At 45.7% G+C, this 27,650-nt stretch overlaps 1 protein-coding gene across 4 annotated transcripts in view; it reads left to right on the top strand.

Moving 5' to 3' along the window:
• Nucleotides 1–27,105, top strand: part of LOC148478433 (carnitine O-palmitoyltransferase 1, liver isoform-like) — an 83,093-nt gene extending 55,988 nt beyond the window's left edge. For all 4 annotated transcript variants that reach the window (XM_088455432.1, XM_088455433.1, XM_088455434.1 and 1 more), the window contains exons 13-19: nt 12,103–12,219; nt 12,395–12,559; nt 15,001–15,135; nt 17,012–17,164; nt 17,251–17,364; nt 19,256–19,348; nt 24,004–27,105. In XM_088455432.1, the coding sequence (XP_088311558.1) occupies nt 12,103–12,219; nt 12,395–12,559; nt 15,001–15,135; nt 17,012–17,164; nt 17,251–17,364; nt 19,256–19,348; nt 24,004–24,081 (855 nt within the window). In that variant the 3' untranslated portion in view covers nt 24,082–27,105. The remainder of the gene's footprint in view (nt 1–12,102; nt 12,220–12,394; nt 12,560–15,000; nt 15,136–17,011; nt 17,165–17,250; nt 17,365–19,255; nt 19,349–24,003) is intronic.
• Nucleotides 27,106–27,650: the final 545 nt, after the last annotated feature.

The raw sequence follows: 27,650 nt of genomic DNA, 5'->3' as shown, positions 1-27,650 counted from the left end.
GGTTTACCAGCGTTTTGGATTTTCTGTCAGTTCTTCTGTTCAGTATATCCCAATGCTCCTGTACCTGGACGGCCTCCTGCTCTTAGCGGGATCACCGGGGTACTTTACGGCCAGGTCAGGATGACTGTGGCTTCTTCAGGGTGCAGACGTTTAATCAACGGGGAAAAAGTCCTCCCTGCATCCCTCTCTGGGTATTCTTCATCTAGGATCCCTGCTGGATTCTCAGAATCTGAGAATTCTTCTGGCGTAAGACGGAATCTCCTCTCTTCCATTAGGAGTACATGGTTGTCTGCGCAGTCGACAGATGTCTTTACACTCTGGGATGCATGGTGGAATGGGCTCAGTTCCATTCCAGGCCTTTCCATAATTGGCTCATCTCCAGATGGAATGAGTTTTTTCTGTCGGATAACTGTTCAAACGATGATGCTCTCTCCGGAGGCAAGTCGGTCCCTGTCCGGGTGGCTATGGCCATCTCGTCCAGGGTTTTCTTTGCTAGGGACAGTGTCTGGACCGAATCCTTTTCAGTGCAGTTGGACGTCTGTCGATTCCACCCTGTCAATTAACTTACTCTGGCATAACTCTTGTTTCCCGGTGAACCTGAAAAGGTTCAGTCCGACAGGGTCAGGACAGTGGCTTCCTTTTTAGCAACACTGTTCGTTGGGTGGCAATGACAGGTATGTCACATATTCGGACATAGTCCGAGGGTCTCCTCCCGACCATCTCGGCAGCGTTCATTTCAGGAGCTCTCCATTGGGAAGCGGGAGTCCTCAGCCGTCACGACGTGCATCCCGGGGACTAGTCTCTTCCCCAAGAGAGGTTTCATCTCCTGGTGAGCAGGGGGGGCCCCCCTGAGGTGACCCTCATGGCCTTCTGACTTTATCACACTATGGTGTTACAGTTCAGCTCTGGGGATTCTGAAGCAAACTTCAGCGACTCTTTGTCGGTGAAGTGGTCCTTCCACTTTGTGTACCTGTGTTCTCCGGTCTCCCTTCTTCCTCGAGGTCTTTGGAAGTGTTTTCAATCGAGACGGAGATGCTTTCCTGCTGGTGGCTCCTGATTGCCCCAGATGTCAGGGGTACTTGGATCTTCGGAGTCTCTACATCGATACTCCATCCCTGATGCTTCACTGCCCGGACCTGTTGTCTCAGGGTCCTTGGTTTTGCCTTGGACCTGGGTCGTTTGTCTTTGACTGTGTCCTTACAGTGGTCTTACGGCTTCCCTGGCTTTGTCATCGTTGGAATGATTAGAGCACATGGATCAGCTTTTGCTGGGACCTACCACAAACTGTGGCAGCCATAAATCTTATGGTATTGTACCTGTCGATACAATCCTCCGGTGTCCAGGATTTCCAGATATTCTGGCATTCCTTCCGGCTGGCTTGGGTTTCACACTTGGCCTGGTCTTCCTGACAGTGCGGATCTCTACACTGTCAGTATGGTTAAGATATGGAATTGCTTCACTCTGGTATCCAGTTCATCCTTTGGAGTGTTTTCTTGATTATGCCTCCATTTGTCCTCCCTAGGGACTCCTTGGGAGTAAGTAGTGGTTCTTCGTTACCTCCGGGGACAGTCAATGGAACCGCTGGTTGTGATAGCCATTACATGGTCTATTGCTTAGGCTCTCTCTTTCTCTCAGGGTGTTTATATCAACCAGGAGAGTGTCTGAATTGGGGGCGTTCTCATGTGGCTCCCTCTTCTGGAGGGCATCATGTCAGGGTGGGAGTTGCTCTCGCCCTGTGTTTCTTCTTAGTGGTTTTCAGGTTCCATATTATTCTGGAACTTATGGTACGGCCATTCTGTCCCCAGTCCTCTCGGCTGGTGTGGCCTCATTGACTGTGGTCTGGCCTCTTTGGATTTATGTGATCCGTTCAGGTTCCTTACGGAAATCGGACTCCTTATTGGTGGTCTGAGATTTCTGGTTTTCACAGGAAAGGATGGCCGGCCTATAACCAAATGTTGACTTGGATGGCCTCGTAGGTCTTCCTCAGGGGCCTACCCATGGGTAGGCCTTCCTGTTGTTGATGCTTGTTTTTTCTCGGGCCATGTGACCCTCGTGTGCGGCTCGCTGTGGCGCCTCGGCTGTTTTGCCTTACTAGGTGGCCACGTGGTCTTCTGTCCACACCTTTTTAAGGTTCTAGGCATTGGTTTCCTTTGCCTCTCAGGATGCTTCCTTTTTGGCGACGGATTCTCCTCTCAGCACAGGAGCGTCCCCACCCTTGGTTGAACTGCTTTGGGACATCCCCAAGGTCAACCCTGTGGACCCCCTATGGACCCTGAAGTAGAAAACAAGAGATATGGTAAGAACTTACCTTTGTTATCTCTGTTTCTACGAAGTCCATAGGGTCCACAGGGCGCCCGCCCTGACGCACCTGGCTTCATATGGGCTGTGTGGCTGGTCACCGGTTTTCCGTCTCCCATTTCGGTGAGTATGGTTATTGAGTGTTACAGTTTTCTCTCTCTTTTTCTCTCCTCCTCCGGCCTTTGGCTACTTACAAACTGAGGTGCCTCTGGCTTGGGGGTGGGGTTATAGGGAGAGTGGACCCAGTGCATCCTGGGAGCTAAAAGCTTTAACTGCGTGGTGCCCGGATTTGGTTCCCAACCTATACCCCAAGGTCAACCCTGTGGACCCTATGGACTTCGTAGAAACAGAGATAACAAAGGTAAGTTCTTACCATATCTCTTGTTTTTAGATAAATCCTAGGAAGAAACCAGAAGCTAACTCATGGTACAGTATATATACAGTAAAGTACCAAAAGTCATGGGATAGGTGCCTAGTATCGTGTAGGACCCCCTCTAGCCCAGCGAAGTGCAGCAACTCGACGTGGCATCAGTTCAACATGTAGACAGAAGACCCCTGAAGCGATGGTGACCCATGCCACCTGGATAGCTTCCCAGCTCCCTGATATTTGCAGGTGCAGGATCTTGGGAGCGACTGGACCTCTCCACCACGTCCCATAAATGCTCTTTCTACTTCAGGGTCCATAGGGGGTCCACAGGGTTGACCTTGGGGTATAGGTTGGGAACCAAATCCGGGCACCACGCAGTTAAAGCTTTTAGCTCCCAGGATGCACTTGGGTCCACTCTCCCTATAACCCCGCCCCCCCAGCCAGAGGCACCTCAGTTTAAGTTGGTGCCCGGCCGGAGTCGGGTCACCGTTAGTGCAGTGGGGAGCTGATTAGCATCCCCTAAGCTTATAATTTATTTTAAAAAAGAGTTTTATTATTTTTTTTTTTACTAATCAGAGCGGCAGCGTCAGACTGTCCAATGGACGTCTAAGCTGCCGCTCCTACACCCCGCCGGCGCTGCGACGCCAGTACAGATATGGGGATCGCAGCGGGACCCCAGAGTCTGTACTAGCCGGACTCTGGAGGAATCCCTAGGCTGCTGCCGGATCGACGGGGACAGGTAAGTCGCGTGGTCACTGCTTGCGGTGATCCACGTGTGAATATGCAGCCTTATGTCTCTGGGGACAGACCGGAGGCGCTAGCGGTGGCGGCGGGCTCCCCCTCCATGGAGGCATACCCCGCGTGTCCACTAGCCCACCAGGGATTATAGCGGGAGCCGGCATCCCGGGGGGTTAATTGATAGCCAGGGGAGGAAGCCTTCCCTGTCTAGCGGCTCCTCAGCTCAGCGCGCCTTTCAACACGCAGTCTGGCGTCGCTGAGCTGCTTCCTCCGCGGGCCACGCTTCTTCTGAGGTCTCCAGCAGCCATTATCTCTCGGTGGTGCTGCAGAACTCTTAGGATGTCAGTGAGCCCAGTCCCCCTGCGTACCTGGCCATTGTGGGTGAGTGTACACAGCGCTATAGCCTTCCCAGACACTGAATCTGGGCAGTTGAATGTAGCGGCATTGTGCAGTATATTATATGTCATGCAAATGTATGTATATATGTTTTTCTGCATTGTATGTGACTTATGCTAGTGCTGACTGTCTGCTTTTCTCACCTGTCAGTGTATATCTATCCCTTTTCTTTATCTGCCCTAATACAGGTGTACCTAGGGTGGTTCTGAGACCTCACATATATATACTTGTTAATATTTGTGAGGTTTGTCACATACTGTTGCGTGCTGCACGTTGCCATATTTTAGATGGAACTGTGTGTTGCATACGCTGATAATGGGTCCCTGCAGCTAATCTTAGCGTCATTCAGGACTGGTATGGCGCTGCTTAATATTTCCGTCAAGATAGTCAAATATATCTGACCAGGAGATTGCGCACGATACTGCACCCATTATTGCTATTCTGCAAGCCATGTGCTGCAGGTATTAGTGCGGAGGATTTGACTCAGAAAGGTTTTGTATGCGGCGCCATCTGGTGCCGGGCCCCTTGCACGACCCCTTTGGGCAGTTTATTTCTCAGGATCCTCTCCTTTGAGGATTGCCGGGCGGGCCCCATTGTCGTAACTCGCTTGTGGTTACTTCACCATACTGCCCTTTTCAACTCGGGGTATTTCGCAATTACTTGCACTTTACCCCTGTGCCACAGACTATCGCTCCCTGCCGGGGTTTTTCACAGTACATGCATTACCTCCGGTACCGCATCGGTCTGTCATTCCCCTTGCAGGGATTACCACAACGGCCACCCTGGTGGATGTCGTTTTCTACGAAATACTAAATGGCGTGATATACGCCCTGTGGTTACTTCCCAGTGGCTCTGCCGTGAACTGGAGGGTGTTTTCGGCTTTTTCCCCCTCACATGGGGGAAGCCGATTTCAAGTATTATTATTTCTGCTTTGGGGCTGGTAGCCGGGTTCATTCTGGATATATAGAATGTCGATCCTGCACCTGTATCATACATTCCTCGTTTCTGCCCAGCGGGTGGATCTCATGGCGGGAGTCTGGCTGTCGCCAGATACGAGGGGTCACAAAGGCCTCCTGTTTCCCATTCCCTGAGGGTCCTCACAAGTAATAGAAATCTCCTTCTGGGGTGAATTTGTATGTTAATCGTCGGGTTACAGGCATTAATATGCCTCCCATCCCGGCCTGGACGGATTTTACGGATCCGTAGGTGGTAACTTTACCTGAAATCAATGTACTCGTTTTCAGGGTCTGTTGCCCGTCCTACCATGGCCATCGCATGGTTGGTTAATACTGTTGCATGCTGGCCTGATGCATTTGTAACGTTTTTCCCCTTCAACACGTCTGGGATTCAAATGTCTTTTGCCGCTCACATAAAATATGCAATTGTCATATGTGGGATTACCTACATTGGATGCCGGTCTTCTAACTTTCAGGGTTTCGGCTACGTCTGTATCCGCCGCAATACCCTATGGCTGCGTTATGGGAAAGCAGAGGTGCAGTCTCCTACCATGGGGAAGATCTTGTTTGGTCCGGCCTTGACAAGATTGTTGCATCATTGGCAGTATCACTAATGGAGAGATGCCGTCTTTAGCTACTCCCACTACATTCGGACTAACTCTGTTAGGTCTTTTTGTCCTCAGGGTCAGCCTAAAGGCCTGTTTTTTCCTAGGCTGTTGGCCTCCACGGGGGCCACCATATCTAGTACCGAGCTGTCCAGGACTTCTGGACGGCCCTGCTTATACGCCGGAGGATAAGCCTTCAGCCTGACGGGGCAGGTCTACATCTGGGGGATTCCAGAGTGGGATACTGATTCTTAACGGCCTCTCATTGCTCAGGCGGCCTCCTCACAGGCGTTGTTACACGGGCCCTTCTTCCGATCAGGGCCTTACAAACCCAGAAAGCTATACAGCCTTTGCGGTAAGCAGAGCTATTTCGGCCAGCCTCAGTATCTCAGCGAGGGACTGGTTGTTCTTTTTTCTTTCTGGGGCAGTGACTGACTGGTCCTTCATTTGCCTATACTCTGTCTCAAATCCCTGAATCAGATTCCAAGGGTGCCTGGACTCAGGTGGAATCCTCCTTGCTCCACCATCCGACGTTTGGAGCCTGGGGACTTTATGGTATATCTGAGTATTCAGGATACGTACCTACGGGTACATACAGAGCCCTCTCATCAGCAGGGGTTCAGGTTTGCTGTGCCACAGCAAAACTTGCAAGTTTCGGGCTCTGCCTTTTGGAACTGCCCTTAACTCCACCGGGGTTTACCAGCTTTACGGATTTTCTGACGGTTCACCTGTTCAGTGTATCCGAATGCTCCTTTCTCTGGACGTCATCCTACTTTTAGCAGGATCACCGGGGTCCTTTACCGCTGGGTCAGGATAACCGTGGCTTTTTCTCGGCACAGATAATTAGTCACCGGAGAAAAGTCCTCCCTGCATCCCTCACAAGAGTATTCTTCATCTGGGAGCACTGCTGGATTCTCAGGAATCTGGGAATTTTTCTGGCGTAAGACAAGCTCTCCGCTCTTCAACCTGGAGTGTGCGGATGTCTACGCGGTCGACATATGTCATTACTCTTGGTGATGCGCGGTCTCCCAGAGTGTCTACCTTTTGGGAGGGGGGAATGTGATCAGTTCCATTCCAGGCCTTGCCATAATTGACTCTTCTCCAGATGGATCGAGTTTTTTCCATCGGATCGCTGTTCGGACGATGATGCTCTCTCCGGAGGCGAGTCGGTCTCTGTCCGGGTGGCTATGGCCATCTCGTCCAGGGTATTCTTTGCTGCAGACTGTGTCTGGTCCGCATTCATTTCGGGGTAGCTGGACGTCTGTCGCTTCCGCCCTGCCACTTGTTGGAACTTTCGGCTGTCTTGGGCCTTCACTCTGGCCTAACCCTTATGTCACGGTAAACCTGCATAGGTTCAGTCCAACAGTGTCACAACCGTGGCTTCCATCTAGGCAACACTGGTAGTTCGGTGGCAATGACAGGAATGTCATACATTCTCACATAGTCCTAGGGTCTTCTCCTGGCCAACTCTGCAGTGTTCATTCCGGGAGCTCTCTATTGTCAAGTGGGCTTCAGCCGTAACGACGTGCATCCCGGGGACTAGTCTCTTCTCCAAGAGAGGTTTCAACTCATGGTGAGCAGAGGGGGCCTCCCTGAGGTGATTGGTCCTCATGGCCTTCTGACTCTATCACACATTACCGGTGTTACAGTCCAGCTCTAGGAGTACTGAAGCTACCTTCAGTGACTCTGTCAGTGAAGTGGTCCTTCCACTTTGTGTACCTGTGTCTTCCGGTCTCCCTTCTTCCTCGAGATCTTCGGAAGTTTAATTCGAGACGGAGGGGCTTTCCTTCTGGGGGCTCCAGTTCATCCCAGACGTCACTGGTACTAGGATTTTCGGAGTCTTCTCATCGATGCTCCGTTCCTACGGCTTCACTATCTGGACCTGTTGTCTCAGGGTCCTTGTTTTTCCCTGGACCTGGATCGTTTGTCTATGACTGTGCCCCTGCTGTGGTCCTAGGGCTTCCCTGGCTCTGTCTTCATTGAGATGTTTAGAGCAGACAGGCCAGACTTTGCTGGGATCTGCCACAAACTGTGGCATACGTAATTCTTACGGTATCGTACCTGTCGATATGAGCCTCCGGTGTCCCGGACTTCCAGATATTCTGGCATTCCTGCCGGCTGGCTTGGGTTTCACCCTCGGCCTGGCCTTCCTGACAGTGCGGATCTCTACACTGTCGGTATGGTTATGATATGGAATTGCTCCACTCTGGTATCCAGTTCATCCTTTGGTGTGTTTTCTGGCTTCTGCCTCCATTTGTCCTCCCTAGGGACTCCTTGGGAGTTAGTAGTGGTTCTTCGTTCCCTCCGGGGACAGTCGATGGAACCGCTGGTTGTGATAGCCATTACATGGTCTATTGCTTAGGCTCTCTCTTTCTCTCAGGGTGTTTACATTAACCAGGAGAGTGTCTGACTTGGGAGCGTTCTCATGTGGCTCCCTCTTCTGGAGGGCATCATGTCAGGGTGTGAGTTGCTCTCGCCCTGTGTTTCTTCTTAATGTGGTTTTTAGGTTCCATATTATTCTGGAACTTATGGTACAGCCATTCAGCCCCCAGTCCTCTCGGCTGGTGTGGCCTCATTGACTGTTGTCCGGCCTCTTTGGATTTATGTTATCCGTTCAAGCTCCTTACAGAAATTGGACTCCTTATTGGTGGTCTGAGATTTCTAGTTTTCACAGGAAAGGATGGCCGGCCTATAACTAAATGTTGGCTGCATGGCCTCGTATGTCTTCCTCAGGGGCTTACCCAGGGGTAGGCCTTTCTGTTGTTGATGCTTGTTTTTTTCTCGGGCCATGTAACCCTTGTGGGCAGCTCGCTGTGGCGCCTCTGCTGTTTTGCCTTACTAGGTGGCCACATGGTCTTCTGTCCACACCTTTTTAAGGTTTTAGGCATTGGTTTCCTTTGCCTCTCAGGATGCTTCCTTTTTGGCGACGGATTCTTCTCTCAGCACAGGAGTGTCCCCACCCTTGGTTGAACTGCTTTGGGACATCCCCAAGGTCAACCCTGTGGACCACCTATGGACCCTGAAGTAGAAAACAAGAGATATGGTAAGAACTTACCTTTGTTATCTCTGTTTCTACGAAGTCCATAGGGTCCACAGGGCGCCCGCCCTGACGCACCTGGCTTCATATGGGCTGTGTTACTGGTCACCGGTTTCCCGTCTCCTTTTCGGTGAGTATGGTTCTAGAGTGTTCCAGTTTTCTCTCTTTTTCTCTCCTCCTCCGGCCTTTGGCTACTTACAAACTGAGGTGCCTCTGGCTGGGGGTCGGGGTTATAGGGAGAGTGGACCCAAGTGCATCCTGGGAGCTAAAAGCTTTAACTGCGTGGTGCCCGGATTTGGTTCCCAACCTATACCCCAAGGTCAACCCTGTGGACCCTATGGACTTCGTAGAAACAGAGATAACAAAGGTAAGTTCTTACCATATCTCTTGTTATTGGGTTCTTATCGGGAGAACGCGGTGGCCAAACAATTCGTCAGAACTCTCCAGAACTTGGGACAGATGACGCAGTGCATTATTCTGCTGGATTATGCCATCGTTATGGGGGGGGGGGTACATGAAGTCCATGAAGGGATGCAAATGGTCATCAATCAATGTCACGCAGTAGTTACCGGTCAATGACTTGTTCAAGCAGACCTAACCCATGCCACTTGAACACACCCCACACTATTATGGAACCACCACCAGCCTACACGGTGTCTTGTTGACAACTGTGGTCCATGGCCTCATGGGGTCTGCGCCAAATCCTACCATCAGCCTGAAACAACTGGAATTGTGACTAATCGGACACACGCCCCATGTTGTCAATCCTCCAGGGTCCAATGAGCGACATCACAAGCCCAGGTGTCATAGTGTTAACAAGGGCACTCTAGTGGGCCTTCTGCTCCCATATCCCATGGAAGCTAAAGAACGCTGGATATGCATCTGGTACCTCCTGCATTGAATGTGGATGTAATTTGAGCCAGTGTCACTTGTTTGTTACCACAGACAATTCTGGCCAGAAGTCGCTGGTCACAATCATTAAGTACCCATGGTCGGCCATTGTCCACGGTGGGTGGTAATCCATTCCATGAGGTATTTCCTGTACACACGAGACGCTGTAGATCAAGGAATGTCTGCACAACCTCAGAAATGGAATGTCCCATCTGTCGGGCACCCACTATCATACCCCATGAGCAGCCTAGCTGTTGTTCAAACTGACTCACAAGATGTCAGATTACAACTGATGCAGGTCTGGGCATTTTCAAGACGTCACAATATGGTGACGCCACCTACTATTACTTTTTCATACTGCTACCACATTACTTTTGGCACTTAAGTGTGTGCGTGTGTGTATATACAGTCAGGTGCATAAATATTGGGACATTGACAGAATTTTCATATTTTGGCCTCTATTCACCACCACAATGGTTTTGAAATGAAACAAACAAGATGTGCTTTAACTGCAGACTTTCAGATTTAATTTGAGGGTAATTACATCCAAATCAGGTGAACGGTATAGGAATTACAACGGTTTCTATATGTGCTTCCCAATTTTTAAGGGGCCAAAAGTAATGGGTCTATCAACTCAAAAGCTATTTCATGGGCAGGTGTGGGCTATTCCCTCGTTATTTCATTATCAATTAAGCAGGTAAAAGGTCTGGAGTTGATTCTAGGTGTGACATTTGCATTTGGAATCAGTTGCTGTCGACTCTCAATATGAGATCCAAAGAGCTGTCACTATCGATGAAGCAAGCCATCATTAGGCTGAAAAATCAAAACAAACCCATCAGAGAGATAGCAAAAACATTAGGTGTGGCCAAATCAACTGTTTGGAACATTCTTAAAAAGAAAGAACGCACCGGAGTGCTCAGCAACACCAAAAGACCCGGAAGACCACGGAAAACAACTGGTGGATGACAGAAGAATTATTTCCCTGGTGAAGAAAAACCCCTTCACAGCAGTTGGCCAGATCAAGAACACTCTCCAGGAGGTAGTTGTATATGTGTCAAAGTCAACAATCAAGAGAAGACTTCACAAGAGTGAATATAAATATAGAGGGTTCACCACAAGATGTAAACCATTGGTGAGCCACAAAAAACAGACCAGATTAGAGTTTGCCAAACAACATCTAAAAAAGCCATTACAGTTCTGGAACAACATCCTGTGGACAGATGAGACACAGATCAACTTGTACCAGAGTGATGGGAAGAGAAGAGTATGGATAAGGAAAGGAACTGCTCATGATCCAAAACATACCACCTCATCAGTGAAGCATGGTGGTGGTAGTGTCATGGCGTGGCCATGTATGGCTGCCAATGGAACTGGTTCCCTTGTATTTATAGATGATGTGACTGCTGACAAAAGCAGCAGAATGAATTCTGAAGTGTTTCGGGCAATATTATATGCTCATATTCAGTCAGATGCTTCAGAACTCATTGGACAGCGCTTCACAGTGCAGATGGACAATGACCCGAAGCATACTGCAAAAGCAACCAAAGAGTTTTTAAGGCTAAAAAGTGGAATGTTATGCAATGGCCAAGTCAATCCCCTGACCTGAATCCAATTGAGCTTGCATTTCACTTGATGAAGACAAAAGTGAAGGGAAAATGCCCCAAGAACAAGCAGGAACTGAAGACATTTGCAGTAGAGGCCTGGCAGAGCATCACCAGGGATGAAACCCAGCGTCTGGTGATGTCTATGCGTTCCAGACTTCAGGCTGTATTTGCCTGCAAAGGATTTGCAACAAAGTATTAAAAAGTGAAAGTAATGGTGCATACACACGGTCAGATTTTTCCTTCAGATATGATTGATAACGATTTAAAAATCGTTCAGTCGTTCATATCTGAAGGAAAATCGTTCATATCTGACAAGCCTGAACGATGGACGATCAACTATGCGCGTTCCCGATGGTCAGATAACGATTTCTGACATCTGATGTGTTTGCAGTCAGACTTGGACGATTCCATTCATTTTAATGCAGTCAAAAATCGTTCAAATCGTTCAAAACTTTGGTAAAATCGTTCAAATCGTTCAATCGTTCATCTGACAAGTCTGACAAATCTGACCGTGTGTATGCTCCATTAGATTTAGGATTGTTTAGTTTGTCCCATTACTTTTGGCCCCTTAAAAAGTGGGAGGCACATATAGAAACCGTTGTAATTCCTACACCGTTCACCTGATTTGGATGTAATTACCCTCAAATTAAATCTGAAAGTCTGCAGTTAAAGCACATCATGTTTGTTTCATTTCAAAGCCATTGTGGTGGTGAATAGAGGCCAAAATATGAAAATTCTGTCAATGTCCCAATATTTATGCACCTGACTGTATGTGTGTGTGTATGTATATATATATATATATATATATATATATATATATATATATATATATATATATATATATATATTACACACACAAACACCTATAGGTAACTCTTCTGGGTCATTAGGTTGTACTTGACTTGAGCACAAGTATACATTGTATGTGTTTAGACTGCAGTCCTAGCTGGAGATACCTTCAGTTCCAGTCTCCATAAAGAAGGAAGCAGCATGTGGGGAGCCGCCCTATACGCGTACCTCTGACAACGTCTTTGGAACAAAACGCGTAGGGGGCTTTCCCGCATCGCTAATTGATTTATTGTGTAGATCGGGGAGAGAGGTTTAAAAATGTTACTAGAATATTGTCCCTTGAATTACCACCTAGACATTAATGGCATCAGAAGTTCACTACATTATACTGTATGATCATTGCTCTCTTTTTGGCCCCTAGTCTATGTTGGCTACAGATAGCTTCCAGCTTGGGTACAATGAAGAAGGACACTGCAAGGGGCCGGTGGATACAACACTTCCTTTACCGCAGAGAATGCAGTGGGAAATCTCCAATGAGGTCAGTGAGCCTCCAAAATCTCAGATTTACTTTATTTAAACCTAGTGTGGCGAATCAGTTCTAAAAGACCATCATGTCCATCCTATCCTTTATATGAAATAAATACCCCAATAACCTCAGCATATTATTTTCATGTATTTCCATCCTCACAATCTCTCCCTCTTTCCTTTTCCAGTGCAGTGAAATCATCCTCGGCTCCCTGAAAGTCGCCCAGGCTTTAGCAGATGATGTTGACTTTCATACTTTCCCCTTTAACGACTTTGGTAAAGGTTTGATAAAGAAGTGTAGGACCAGCCCTGACGCTTTCATCCAGATTGCCCTGCAGCTCGCACACTACAGGGTGAGACTAAGGACATTACACTGCAGGCGTATTTCCCAATTACTGTTGTACTGACACACACAGAGATATTCGCTGCATTTATTACACTATGTCAACATTGTTGTATCACAAATCATAAGCGAATCGAGTGCTATGTATGTAAAATATAGTTCATATAATAATAATACGACACATTTCCAGTAAGTTTTGCCCTGTTGCCTATACAGCCTCAGGTGTTGCAGCACTGACGCAATGGCTGGTGACTGTGCCTTACTTAATATTGTATTATTTAGATGTGCTGCGTAATTTGATGTTTTTCTTATTGTCCATGCAGATATGTCAATAATGGTATATTTGTTATAGGCTTTGTGAGATGATGTATGTAGATGCTGTAGTGTTATGGTGTATGACACCCCCTGCTGCATTTGCGATCCCAGCACTGCGACTGGGATCACCATCGAGACCATCGGTGGTCGATGGTCGCGATGGTAGACAGCACTGAGCCTCCGCTTACTCAGGCTGGCCGGCTTGCGAGCCCAGGACACTGCGTCGATCAACACAGATCCTGGGCTGGCCACTCCCAAGAAAACGCAGCAGACACGCCCCTGTTTCCGGGAATGCCAGCCGACCCCGCCCCTGCAACACCCCTTAAATGCCTCTGCCTGTCAATCAGACAGAGGTATTCAAGGGTCTGCGTACGACTACGCAGGACCCATTCTGCACACTCGCAGAATGGGTCCTGCATACTTGCAGATTCCCGATAATCAGGCCCATAGCCATACCGCATCCTCTCATGATTATTATCACTGCGCAAGACAAATTTGCTTATTAAAAATTAAACAAAAGGAAATACTGATCTACTAAATCATACCAAACAATAATTTAACAATTGTACGAAAAACACTCAAATATTATATTTTTTGTTTTGTTATACATCTACTATAAAGTGATGTATAATATTTATCCACGTGGCATTATCCCATGTATTCTTACCTAGGTCTTTATACAAGAAGGGAATGACAAATTATTATCTTTACAAAGTGTCTGCAGTGCCGGACAAAGGGTAAACAGAGTAAAAACAAACTAAAAAGACAGAAAATAAGCAGAACACAAAGCGTATTAAAGGGTAAACAGGGAAGGATAGATGGTGTAAGGATAGAGGAGATGAGGACGAGTTATGGGGAGGGCTGGTAAGCCTGTCTCGGATGCTTTCACAGAGGGCCACAGTGGCAGATTTCTTCATGCGTTTGTAGGAGGAGGAGGAGGACTGCAGAGGGGAGAGGAATGAGGTTGGAGATGTGGGGGCTGGGGGGGGGGGGGTACAAGGTGCAGGTGAGGAGTTTTAACTGGATTCTGAAGGGGATAGGGAACCAGTGAAGCCGGTTGTAGATGAAAGGTGATGCCTTACTGTAAGAGGGAAATGAGAGGAGCAGCAGAATTGGGGATGGATTGAAGTGGGGAGAGGTGAGTGTGAGGGAAGCCAGTGAGGAGGAGAGGTTACAGTAGTCAGGGCGGGAGATGAGCGCATGGATGAGTAAGGGCCAGACATGATAGATGTTGTGGAGATGAAAGCTGGATGAATGAGAGATATCCTGAATGTGGTGAGTGTAGGAGAGAGAGGGGTCGATGATGATAACCAAGCAGCGGACATGAGGGACAGAAGTGAAGGGGATGTGTTTATTCCTATTCGCTTATCCCAATCATTTTATCAATACTTACATTGTCTCTCCTGTATTAAGTCAAACTTTAGACTCAAACTATCCACAGTAAAGGGCTCTCTCCCCCATTCCCTGACATGCAGCAATCTCGTCAGGTTGCTGCATGTCAGGGAATGGGGGAGAGAGCCCGGCGCTGAACGATATCGTTAATGATATCGTTCAGCGGCTGTGCTCAATGTCATGAACGACATTGAGCACAGCCTGCCGGGGACAACACTACACGATATCGCTCAGGGAGCATATCGTGTAGTGTGTACCCACCATAACAGTATACCCTTCACCCTGCAGCCATTGTTCATCCATAGAATCTCTTCCCAAGGCAATGTTGTATTATAAGCTAACGGCTTTCTTTTCTAATAATTAAACAAAACAAATATAATGTATTTCAAAATAAACTTATAATTAAATGCTAAAATGTGTAATTTCCTTGTCATAAAATGACTATTTGTGTTGTAAGTAGCAATTCGCCCTGTGACTGTGAAATATAATGAGCTTAGAAGTCTCAATGGATACATTGCCACGGAACTCATTGATGTCCTCTAATATCCTTATATTTTGGGGGATGTCTTTCCATGGGCACATGTCAGAGGTATGACTGCTGTGTACGTACATGCTGACCATGGTAAATCATCACATGTTATGCCGCTAATACGTTTGCTAGTGGCTCTCAGGGTCAGCAATACAGCAGTGAATTAGCTTAGAGGCAGAGTTGCCATTTTTAAGATGATTCACTTTCTATCTAAGGACAAAAGAAAATTCTGCCTAACATACGAGGCTTCCATGACGCGACTTTTCCGAGAAGGAAGAACGGAGACGGTGCGTTCATGTACTGTAGAGTCCTCGAGTTTTGTTAAAGCCATGATGGATCCATCAAAAACAGTGAGTGTCAGATGATTTTTATTATCACTATTATTATTACCACTGTGATAAAGCTTTAAATAGTCCATGTAACTAACTCACATTCTTTGTAAGTATATGTGATGTGCAGTATGTATATATGTTATATAAGGTATTTTGTTATATAGGTGTTTTTAAACATAATTATAGTATTCATTAAGCTTTATTAGCAAAAAAAAAAATGAGACAACTGTAAGGCTGTGCTGGCTCTTTGAAAAACCACTAATTGGATCATGAACTGTCCTGTAAGTGTATTACCTGAAGACCCAGCTTTTAAGGGGCATCCCATGGCAGCCACCTGCATTAGTATTGACCCAAAGGATATTTTATTCATTTGTTGGTCTTTATTACTAACGGAGATTTAAATGATTGCTCAGTGACTGACCAGAGAAAGACCTATCATATAATGCACAGCTGATGGTATGTTGCAATGGATGATGTGTCTGGTTATTCCCTAGATTTAGCAGTGTAATGGGCTGAGTGTGCTTTCGTGATGCATCCTTGGTCTTTTGGTAGAAGTAGAACAACATATGGATCTCACAGGATATCTATACATGTTCTCCATAAATGGCAGGAGGAGTGCCTGTGTATGTAATTGGGTCTATACCTCAAGGTCAAGCTCCATGTGCGGCTGAGCCTCTCAATCAGCATATGAAATGCTACGATGCAGCGGCCGCAGATTTTTTCCACGCCAAGTTCCGTTCTCAGACTCTCAGTCACACGCAGATATACAAGGGTCACATATCACATTAATCAGCACAGTCTCCTGGTGCGTCCTAGTCGCGTCACAACGCATTACAGAAGAACTTTTGGAAATAAAAGATGCCCGGCGCTAGCGGAGTTGCAGGGGATTTGACAGCTACCTCACGCCAGGCATATTGAGGCTAAATGAGTAAGGACACATCTGTAACGTGTGACATTAGGTTAGAAATTGGGGCAGCATCCTTGTGCTGGACACTCCACATGCTGATGCAGGCCGTTCTGAGGACTAACACAGGAGCAATGCACTGTTCAGTAGGTCTTCCTTCAGAAAGTCACCGTTCTGTGTTTCTCTTCTGGGAACTTGCAAAGTTATATCGGATAAAATGTTTATTCTTTTCATTGTAATATTCAAATCTTAAATATAAAACTTGGCCGCGTGTGGGTTTCCATCTTTGACCGGATGGGGCTTTCTTAGGGTCTGATTCAGCTTGGATCACAATTACAAACGCAGCCGAGCAACTTTTATCCTGTGCGCATACATAATAGCGCATACATGCGAACGCATTGCGATGGCACTCGCAAGCCAGCGAATACGCAGAAATAATTGACAGCTACCAAGTGTTTGGAAGAGGTGAGGGGTCCTAAAAACACAGCTGTGGCTTACCTCTTAGATGGCGTTTAACGGGCGTCCATAATTTAGCCAGTGCGATCGCATCCGCAGCAGACACTGTGTTGAGGCTCGCAGAATTAGCGACAAGTCAGGAACATCGGTCACCATCGACCACTTGCGGCTAGCAAGTGGTCGATGGTGACCGATGATCCCAAGGTGTATGCCAGTCTGCGTATGAAGAGAAGGCAGCAGTGGGTGTCTCTATGCATGGATAAGGTTGTGGCTGCATCTGCATATATTAATAGCTGCTTTCCGTCAGGATTCGCAGATGCAATTGCGATCCAAGCAGTCAGGCTCTTAGTACAGTAGATCATGCTCCTCCTATTGGACATCTGAGCACTCCTGCCCAAATTTTGGCCAGGATTGCTGGTCTTGTCGGTCCCTTACCTGAAGCAATTTAGTGCCAGTCCTGTGTAGACTTTTATCTATTGCATGCTGCTTAGCTTAAAGGCTCTATGGATCACTGTGTGTGTCTCACCTCCACAGGTCCAGGAAAGACTGACACATTTTAAAGCAGCAGCAGAGAAGCATCAGATGCTGTACAGAAATGCAATGACTGGTGCTGGGATTGACCGACATCTCTTCTGCCTCTATGTAGTCTCCAAATACCTCGGCGTAGATTCACCATTCCTGAAAGAGGTACATTACTGAGATGTGGAGGTTCCCCCTCTCCGTGTAAGCTTGCAGCCACGCTGGTATTCTGTAATGGCAGTCTGTTTTCCTAGGTACTGTCTGAGCCCTGGCGTCTCTCAACCAGTCAGACTCCCATTCAGCAGGTGGAACTGTTTGATTTAATCAATCATCCAGAGTACGTCTCGTGTGGAGGTGGTTTTGGACCTGTAAGTATATATTAAGCTGTGATGGAGCATCCCAGCACAGTGCCGGAGGTGTAACATTTATTAGTTCAATGTAAATGATCGTCATCAATTATTTATCTATGACAGAGGAAGTACTGTATGTGCAGGCTGCATGGGAGGATATTTCTATGATCGGGTGGGCTCATTCTGCCACCTAGTCTTGAGGGGGGGGGGGTCTATTTATTTGTCTTGGGGTTGCACTTAGCTACTGACCACTCTAACTAGTGTTCTAACTGTAAGTAGCGACTGTGCACCACATGTACGAGTGGAAATGATTCCTCCTGAGAGTTCCGTGTAGCGGCTGCAGCACCTACTTTGCTGGTGACTTTGGCTGGTTCCTCCTGACCACTTACTCTGAAACAGAACTGAAGGGTTCCAGACAGCGTATGGTCTGAGGGGTGCTTGGTTCAACACATTTGTCAAAGCCACAGTACTGCCCAATTTGGTGTCCTTTCTCTCTGTACATGGCTTGGACTGTCCTCTTAAGCTGTGTACAGATGACAATCATGGCAGGTAGATCACTGTATCTTGCTGGCTTTCTCCCTTGCAGTGCGTGAAGAGACTCTATTGTTTGGGAAGCACACGTAGGATCGCCATAATCACAGGTCATGTGCTGCCTCCCATAGCCAGTACATAGTTCTTTTTTACTTCTAGAATTAGAAAAATTGTTTCTCTAGGTGCTCGTGCAGCCTTAATATAGTACTAGGAGGGACATGTGAGGTGTGAGACTCTTTGTGCCTCCTTGATGTCACCATATCCTAGTGAATTAGTAAGGTAAATATTGTGTCCATACACTGTGTTCAAGTAACTGTACATTTTTGTAACCCTCTTCAGTGTGCGGTGTGGTACATAGGTGCATTTGGAGTGATACACCTCCTATTGCCTCAGGCTAGCTCTCCAGGGTGTGGGCAATACCTGAAAAGGGGTCCCTGCCCATGCAGGCTTTATAACAGTCACACATTTAGCTTCATTTTTATCAGGATGTATTTAGATGCTAAAATGTAACACACAATAATTAAAGTGCTACTACTTTATTTTGTACATCTCTCATGTAAATAACACATAATTAAAATCTATTTTCTGTCATAGAGATAGATGAATGAAGGACTTAAATTTGACATAACATCAGATCATCTTATACACACTCATTCCGCAGCACATATCCTAACCCACTGCTTCATGCTCCTTCCTCACTATCTACCCCATCTGTGTCGCCCCTGTCTGTCTGCCCTTCCCCTTTAGAATGTAAGCTCTCACAAGCAGGGCCCTCATCCCTCATGTGCTTCCCCCTACTTACAGTATAATTTTCTCCTAACTCCCCACAACGGCACCTAGCACCTGGTTGCTGACGCCCTGCTGCTTGTGTTATGCAGCTATGTTTATAAACCATGTCCTTGTCCTGTATTGTTTTGTATTACTTTTAACTGTTTTTCATTTATGTACTGTGTAAGGCGCTGCAGAACCTTTGTGGCGCCATATAAATAAAGAATAATAATAATTGATGTGGAACTAAATCTGAATAAATATTGGGCTATATCTAGAGGAGGGTGAGCTTTACTGTACAACCTTTTTATTATCTTTTTACCCTGAGAATCATTCACAAGTTGTTTGCTGCAATTGCCATATTTCCCAGGCCCATGGCATAAATTTACTTTTTTCTTCTTTTTCATGTATCACTATGCAGTGATGGCATTTCCAGAATACACAGTGTCTATGCATTATTGCCTATTAATTCTGTTAACCGGAAAGTTGTTTTAACGTCTCTTGTTCTCCTGTTCTCTTCCCTCCTTTCCCTGTTGCTATAACTACATGTGTTACAGGATGTGATGTTCCCAGTGTTCAGTGTCTCTAAATCGGTTTCCTGTTGTTCCAGGTGGCTGATGATGGATACGGTGTCTCCTACATTATCGTTGGTGAAAATTTGATTAATTTCCACGTGTCCTGCAAATTCTCCAGCCACGAGACCGTAAGTTCATTGACCCCTTGCCAGAGACATTCCTCTACCTGAATCTGCCACACAGCTAATTGCTGAACTGTCCATAACCCAGAAACATCTGGGCTCTGGAAGAATAAACATACAGTATATGGCCTCATCTGCACCAGCCTCCCAATATCTGCCGTACATCCGTAACGTGCGGTGAGGGCAATGGCTGGGGAGGCACACATGAAGATGGGTCTGAGTGCTGGGAGCCTATCTCATCCCCATCTCACTGTAACTCTCCCATCACTACACAAAGCTTCAATTTCCACTGATTCTCCTACCTGCATCACTGTGTATTCTCTTGCTGCTGACTGAGCTGCTATCTGTAAACACTGCAGTGCACTCCCTTGTCACATAACACCTCCAAGGTGTCCATCAGTGCTCAAGGCACTTCCCCCATATTCAGAGGCATGCCTCTATTAGCTCTCTTTCTGTGCAGCTCACTGCCCGTGCTGTGGCGTAACTACAGACCCCGCGCGGGGGCTTGTGGGGCACTGTGGCTGCATATTCCATGCGGACTAGCCGTCCGCATGAAATCTGCAGAAAAAGGCCCTCCAAAAATTGCCGCCGCCTCAGAGGAGACAGATGCTAGAGGTCCAGTAGGACCTCTAGCATCTGTTGGTCACCCAGGCAGGGCGGTAGTGCGGACAGTACATAAGTGCCGTCCGCACTACACTATTAGCATAACAAACACACAGCCGCCGGCGCTGGCTGCTGTGTGTTTGTTTTAGCAGCCAATGAGAGTCAAACAGACTCTCATCGGCTGCTGCACCCACTGCCAGAGCTGAGCATCTTCTGACTCCCGCAGTGGCTGATGGGAGAGCTCTCTCATCATGCAGAGTGGGCCGGCCCGGGAGGACGCCAGACGGAGGAGCTGATGCCGGAGCGGGGATCAAGATAAGTGGATGTCTTTTTTTGTGTGTCTGTCTGGGGCAGGCATACTACTACTGGGGGGGGTTAACTACTGGTACTGCTGGGGGAGGGACTACTACTGGGGGGGGTTACTACTACTGGTACTGCTGGGGGGGACTACTACTGGGGGGCATTGCTGGGGGGTTACTACTACTGGTATTGCTGGGGGGGACTATTGGGGGCATTGCTGGGGGGTTACTACTACTGGTACAGCTGGGGGGGACTACTGGGGGCATTGCTGGGGGGGTTACTTCTACTGGTACTGCTGGGGGGACTACTGGGGGGCATTGCTGGGGGGGTTACTACTATTGGTACTGCTGGGGGGGATTACTACTGGGGGACACTGCTGGGTGGGACTACTACTGGGTGCACTGCTGGGTGGGACTGCTACTAGGGGTACTGCACCGCTGGGGAAGGGGAGACTGCTCCTGGGGGCATTGCTGAGGGGGAGGGGACTACTACTGGGGGAATTGCTGGGGGGGTACTACTGGGGCTACTGCACTGGTGGGACTACTACTGGGGGCACTGCACTGGTGGGACTACTACTGGGGGAATTATATAAGGGGCACATAGGGGGGGCCACTACTGGGGGCACTGTATAAGACCCCTGACACGAGCAGGTAATTTAAAAGTAATTAGAAGCCTTACTGTGGGGCATAAAATGGTGTCAGGGGGCAAATATGTAAGTGGCACTTTGGTAATAGGCATTACAGTGTGCTGCATAATGTGTAATGGGCATTATGGTGTGTAGAATAATGTGTAAGGGGCATTACGGTGTGGTATAATGTGTAAGGGGCATTACTACAAGGAGGAAAAATACTGCAAACTGTCTAGGGGGGTGGGGCACATTTTTAACTTTTGCACTGGGAGCCAAATTCCGTATAAATGGCACTAATTATTTGACCAAAATGCCATGGGATGGGGGGGGGCGTCAGAAATATTTTTGTCAGGGGGAGCAAAATTTATAGTTACGCCACTGCCCTGCCCCCAGCTCTGCAAGCAGTGTCTGACTGTACAGAAGCGAGGCTGAGCTGTTCCTGCCTCATCTCTCATCTCCCTGCAGTCCCAGGGAGCTCCACAAAGCTGGTGAGTGTTAACTATAAAAATGATTACAATAAAAAAAAGCAGATATTTATAAGTTATAAATATCATCTTTGTATTACTCTAATCATTTTTATATTTATATCAAGTCTCAGGAGTATGACGGGAGGCTCTGCCTCCCCTGACTGCACGTCCCTGCCATAGATTACCCAAAAAGGGGGGATAACAAAAACACCCAGCATTTACTTTAATTTTTTCCCCCCTTTTTTTTTTTTTTTCTTACATAACCGATTCTGTCTTATTCAACAGAAGAGGTAATATAGGCTCTTTTAGGGGCTCATTTATCAATGATTGGTAATCTTGTTACCAGTCCTTACTAGTCTTATACCAATCAGCTCCTAACTGTCATTTGTTTGAAAAATGACAGGAGCTGATTGGTTGGAGCACCATTTAAGATTAGTTATGCGTGATAACAAGAATATCACTCCTTGATAAATTGTAATACGAATCCCATCCAGAAACTGCATATTAGATAACAAGAGGTCAGTAAAAGATATATTAGGTTACTACTGAACCTCGCAGCTAGTTGAATCATCCCTACACGGCCTATGTTTATACATGATGCTCTGTTTAATGAGCCTCACTCATTTTTGTTTGCACCATTAGAGTGCGAGCAGATAGAAGCTGCATTTTCATCACCATAATAGCCTTTTATTGGGACATAAATATAATGCGCACGGCTACTATGAATCCTTTTTGGCTAATTGAATGAACTGCATGAAGAGAAGCATTTTCATTTTAATAACTACTCAGTAATTATAATACTTACTGTAAGTTTTCTCTATTTATGAAGCGCCAACATATTTTGTAGTACAATGTGGGATTCATTATGCAAATAATTAACAATAATGTGGAACATGTGAGTTTTGCAGAAGGATAAGGTAAGTGGAAGCAATAAAATGGCTCATTAGGTCGGTGCAGATGGCCTCAATATTCAGCTAGCCTGGTCTAGGATACCAAGACTATACCCAAACTACCCTCTAATTAGCACTAATTACCTACTGATTACTGATTGTTACAAAGTAAAAACTGCCAAGCCATTGAGATTTATGTACGTGTGTGTATGTACGTGTGTGTATGTATGTGTGTATATATATAATTATATATATATATATATATATATAATGTACACACGTTATAGCCAATATTAATGACACCATAATCTAAGTCAAATATATATAATACCATTCTGATGTTTGCAGTAATCATTTCATTATAGAGTGTTACTTTAGGTCAGGCCTGGCCAACCTGTAGTTTTTCAGTTGTTGTGCAATTGCAAGTCCCGGTATACATTGTCCGCTATCATCTATCTGGCAGCACATGCTGGGACTTGTAGTTTGACAAATCCCGGAGGGACATAAGCATGTGTTATGGTGGGGTACACACCTAAGCGATATATCTGCATATAAAGTGATCTGCATATGTTTGTTGTTCATAAACACTGAACAACCATCATCTGCATGCTGTAGCGGGTCCCGACGGGGGGCGGGTCCCGTCCCCCTTTCCCGCGGCTGCCACTGTGTGTGTACCGCCCCTACACACCTGCCGATGGACAGATATCTCTGCAGACTGTCCCTACACCCCTGCCGATGTTATAGATATGTCTGCAGACCGCCCCTACACCCCTGCCAATGGTATAGATATCTCTGCAGATCGCCCCTACACCCCTGCCGATGGACAGATATGTCTGCAGACCGCCCCTACACACCTGCCGATGGACAGATATGTCTGCAGACCGCCCCTACACCCCTGCCGATGGACAGATATGTCTGCAGACCGCCCCTACACCCCTGCTGATGGTATAGATATGTTTGCAGATCGACCCTACACACCTGCCGATGGACAGATATCTCTGCAGACCGTCCCTACACCCCTGCCGATGGTATAGATATGTCTGCAGACCGCCCCTACACCCCTGCCAATGGTATAGATATCTCTGCAGATCGCCCCTACACCCCTGCCGATGGACAGATATGTCTGCAGACCGCCCCTACACACCTGCCGATGGACAGATATGTCTGCAGATCGCCCCTACACACCTGCCGATGGACAGATATGTCTGCAGACCGCCCCTACACCCCTGCTGATGGTATAGATATGTCTGCAGACCGCCCCTACACCCCTGCCGATGGACAGATATGTCTGCAGACCGCCCCTACACACCTGCCAATGGACAGATATGTCTGCAGATCGCCCCTACACACCTGCCGATGGACAGATATGTCTGCAGACTGCCCCTACACCCCTGCTGATGGTATAGATATGTCTGCAGATCGCCCCTACACACCTGCCGATGGACAGATATCTCTGCAGACCGTCCCTACACCCCTACCGATGGTATAGATTTGTCTGCGGACATTCTGTCCATCGGCTGTGCAGCGCAGCCAATGCGATATGTCTGTGAACGACGCTGTTCACAGACATACCGATGGTACACACTGGCCAACGTGCAGCAGATATATTGTCCGATCAGTTGATTGGCCAATATATCTGTCAGTGTGTACCCAGCATAGCCTCCTGTGAGTACAGCACACTGACTTGCTCTATAACCTCTCTGCCAGCCTTTGTGTTGTACAATGATTAGAGACTGGCCTTGACATTAATCAATGTGTTCCTCCTCTCTGCAGGATGCTCACCGCTTCGGCAAACACATTCGAGAGTCTCTACTCGATATTCTGAGCCTGTTCAAGTTGAATAACAAGTAAAATGTGTTTCTCAGTCTGTCAGACATCTGCGAGTTACCCATAAGGAGCAAGAAAATATACAAATAAATAGCTGCAGAATACTAGGACCGTTGAGTTATTTCTCTGCCACAAAGATGTGCTCACTGGACTGCATGAACGCCTCGTAACACTGCCCTACACGTGACTTCGTACAAGGACAGCAGTACAATCCTGACAGACGCAGAGTGTGACTCATTTTTCTGTGTACGAGGACAAGTAACCTAAGAAAACAATTCTTTACACAATCTTATGACTGATGCTAAATGTATGAAGTGCAAATGGAATAAGCCTCTTGCACAGAGTGATTGAGATGGAATGAATTCCGTGCGTGAGCTGGTGCCTTATTTGTGGAGTGTAAGTTCTTACTGCTTATAGTGTAGTGTTTTGCGCAATGACAATTTTACAAACTTTTTGATACTTGTCAAATTTGAACAAGTTTCCCGTACCCCACGTTGTTTTTCCCCTGAGTCTCATAATACCTCGTCATTTTTGTTCATTGTTTTTGAAAATACTATACATTGTTTTTGAAAATACTATACATTGTTTTTGAAAATACTATACATTATTCTTCCTTCAATGTTATGGGGTTGTAACGAAAGTATTTGATTAGCTGTAATAGTTTTATGTTATATTTTACAGTTATGTAGCGTTGAGAGGTTTTTTTTTTTTTCATTGTTTTTGCTTTGTTTTTTTTTTTACTGTTTAGCCACATTCGTTACCATTCCTTAGTTGTGACCTTAGGCGCTATTATTTTCTATTTTGGGGATGTACAAAAGGGCCAGGTAGCCAATGCACCTAGAAAAAAATAGCTGCTTTTTATTTGGAGGCATGTCAATTGATTACGTCTCTTCCCTGGCAGCTCCTTTTAAGTATCAATGTGGCTCTGAAATTTGACTATTAGGCTCCTGTATAATTGAATATTTTATCCACCTTTGTTCTGTTTATGCTATAAACTTCAGTTTCACTTAACTCTTCCAGTGGCACAAATCCACAATGTTGCTCTGGGTGTACTGCTTATAGGACTACTAATTCCTACAATGCAGTTAGCCTTATGTAAAATTCCCAGGTATAATGCAAATCATCAGAAATGAAGATGTGTGGGATAAAATTGTGATGAGTTAAGATGTTTTATTATTTACACTGAACCTCTTATCTTTGTCCCTATCAAAATACATAGCGGGATGGCTTTCATGGCCTAAGGTGACAAGAAGATTGAGAACAATAGTAAATACCTATCTATCTAGCAATTATAGATACATTGTGATATATCTGCAATTCTTTCAGAGTATGAAGAATTGTGTTTGAGAATGTTAAGGCGTCTTTTTAAGTTTGCTTCAGAACCATTTGCTAATGCTGCATGTTACACATTTGGTGAAAACATACACAACACGTGCACAATAATACAACCGTCACAATCCATGGATAGCCATCCCCAAAGAAACGTCCCTATCGGCCACCTATTTTGAAACACAATGGAAAATGGAGAGTCTGGCCTTAAGTGTGATTGATAGAGGTTATCTGACAACTGGATTGTCAGATAGGCCTCTAAATGATCAAATCAGATCTGGGGAGCCAGTATCGCAATGCCTATGGCCAGAATATCTTGCATCTACAGAAAATATGTCATTTGTAAAGGTTTTCTGAGCCAAGAGAAGCAAAAGGATGTTTAACTGTTAAACAGAACATGTTCCCTATAATAGACACTGAATGTGGATGGGGGTTACTAATATTTTGAAAACACTTTTTCACCACCATTTTGATATTTTGATTTACTCTTTTTTTTTTTAAGTGTGCAAATCTATTGCTAAATTATTTATGGATCATACTTGATGCAATGCCAAAACGGGTACAAAATGACCTTATTTTCTGTCTGACATTAATTTGAAAGACAGATCCATATACACAAAACGCATTCTTGCATGTTTACTGTTTCCAATCGAAATGTTTACTATTATTGAGCATTTTTTTCTTGTGTTCTTCTCATTCTTCCCTCTGGCTTCTAAAATGCTTTTGTGTTACTGACTTATTCACAGCACTGAATGACTTTACAGGTAAATTCAATACAGATTCATTTGTGACTGATTTTAATTGATAAGCAAATTATTAAGAGTTTTCCCATCATATACATGTTGGAGGCAGCAATTCGGCATATTTAACCAGTACTCATGAGACTATAGTTAGCCTATCACTTTTTAGCACCCAGTGACTGCAGCCTGTCATTTCATTTAGAGCATAGGACATCACTGAGACCACAGCCTATCCTTTCCCTTGTAACAGTTGAGACATTGCGTGCCTTAGTGATGTCACTGGTTCCTAGTGATTTGGTAGGTTGAAGTATTGTCCTCCTTTTTTGATATCATATAATGACCACATCCACTGTGTGTGTAAGTGATGGGTACGTGACAAAGTTAGAAATGTTCAAACTAATTGCTTTAGCTTATTCTAGCCTGCTTCCAGCGAAATAGAACATATGTACTAATGTCAAAATGTCTAGAGCCCATTGCACCAGGTGATAACACAGTAAATACATCACAAGATATTCCCTGAAGTACTATTCAAACCAATGCAGGGTCCTTCACAAAGGGCTAAATAATATGGGGCTTTGTAGCCAGTAGTAATGAATATCTCTATATAATCTGGCTATTGATTTTGAAAGATATCTGTCACTTTTGGCAGAAACAACCCACATACTGGCGATCCACTTTTAATTTTACTATAGGTTTATAAAAGCCAACTATAAGTTGCGGATATTTAAAGTAATGGTTATAAGTTTGATATAACTCCTGTGCAAACTATAGGAAGGTTTCTTGCATGAACACCATAGACAAATTTTGCTTTTTTTTTATTATTTTTTTTTTTTATTATATACAGCTTGCTTTTTGTTGTTACTTGCATTTATTGTGTTTATTGGAAAAAAAAATGTATATTTTTGTTGTTGCCATTATCAATGCAATTTCAAACTGGGAGGGTCTTGAGGGCAATAAAAAGTAATAGTTAAAAGTTAAAGCATTTTTTGTTTCTGTTGATTTTGAAGTGATCATATGATTAAACCTGTAATAGGAAATCTGTGCTTTCAGATAAGTATTCTGCATATCAAGGGTTCATGTGGGTTACCCAACATTCCCTTCTAGTTTTTGATTCGTTTATAGGTTGTTTACCTAGACCAGTGATTCCCAACCTCGGTCCTCATGGCACACTAACAGTCCTGGTTTTAGTGATATCCATGATTGTGCACAGATGGATAAATCAAAATAACAGATACACTAATCAAGTCACTTGTGCTCAAGTATGGCTATCCCTAAAACCTGGACCGTTAGTGTGCCTTGAGGACCGTGGTTGGGAACCCCTGACCTAGACCATCCAGGAAGAAGAAGATAAACAAAACTGTTATGTTTCTGTCTTGCGCTGGCCTAAGCCTATAACGTTTAAATAGTCGTTCTTGTATTGTAGATTATTCACGTATTCTGTTAGTTCATTTCCTTTTCAATTTCCCTGTGGCATCTATTATAATGGGTAACTTCCTGTTCAGATTCGGTGGAGACGGGCTTGGT

The sequence above is a fragment of the Taudactylus pleione genome, unplaced genomic scaffold, assembly GCF_031769625.1.
Source record: "Taudactylus pleione unplaced genomic scaffold, aTauple2 ptg000655l, whole genome shotgun sequence".
Lineage (NCBI taxonomy): Eukaryota > Metazoa > Chordata > Amphibia > Anura > Myobatrachidae > Taudactylus > Taudactylus pleione.
This window is presented reverse-complemented; position numbering and strand designations above follow the sequence as displayed.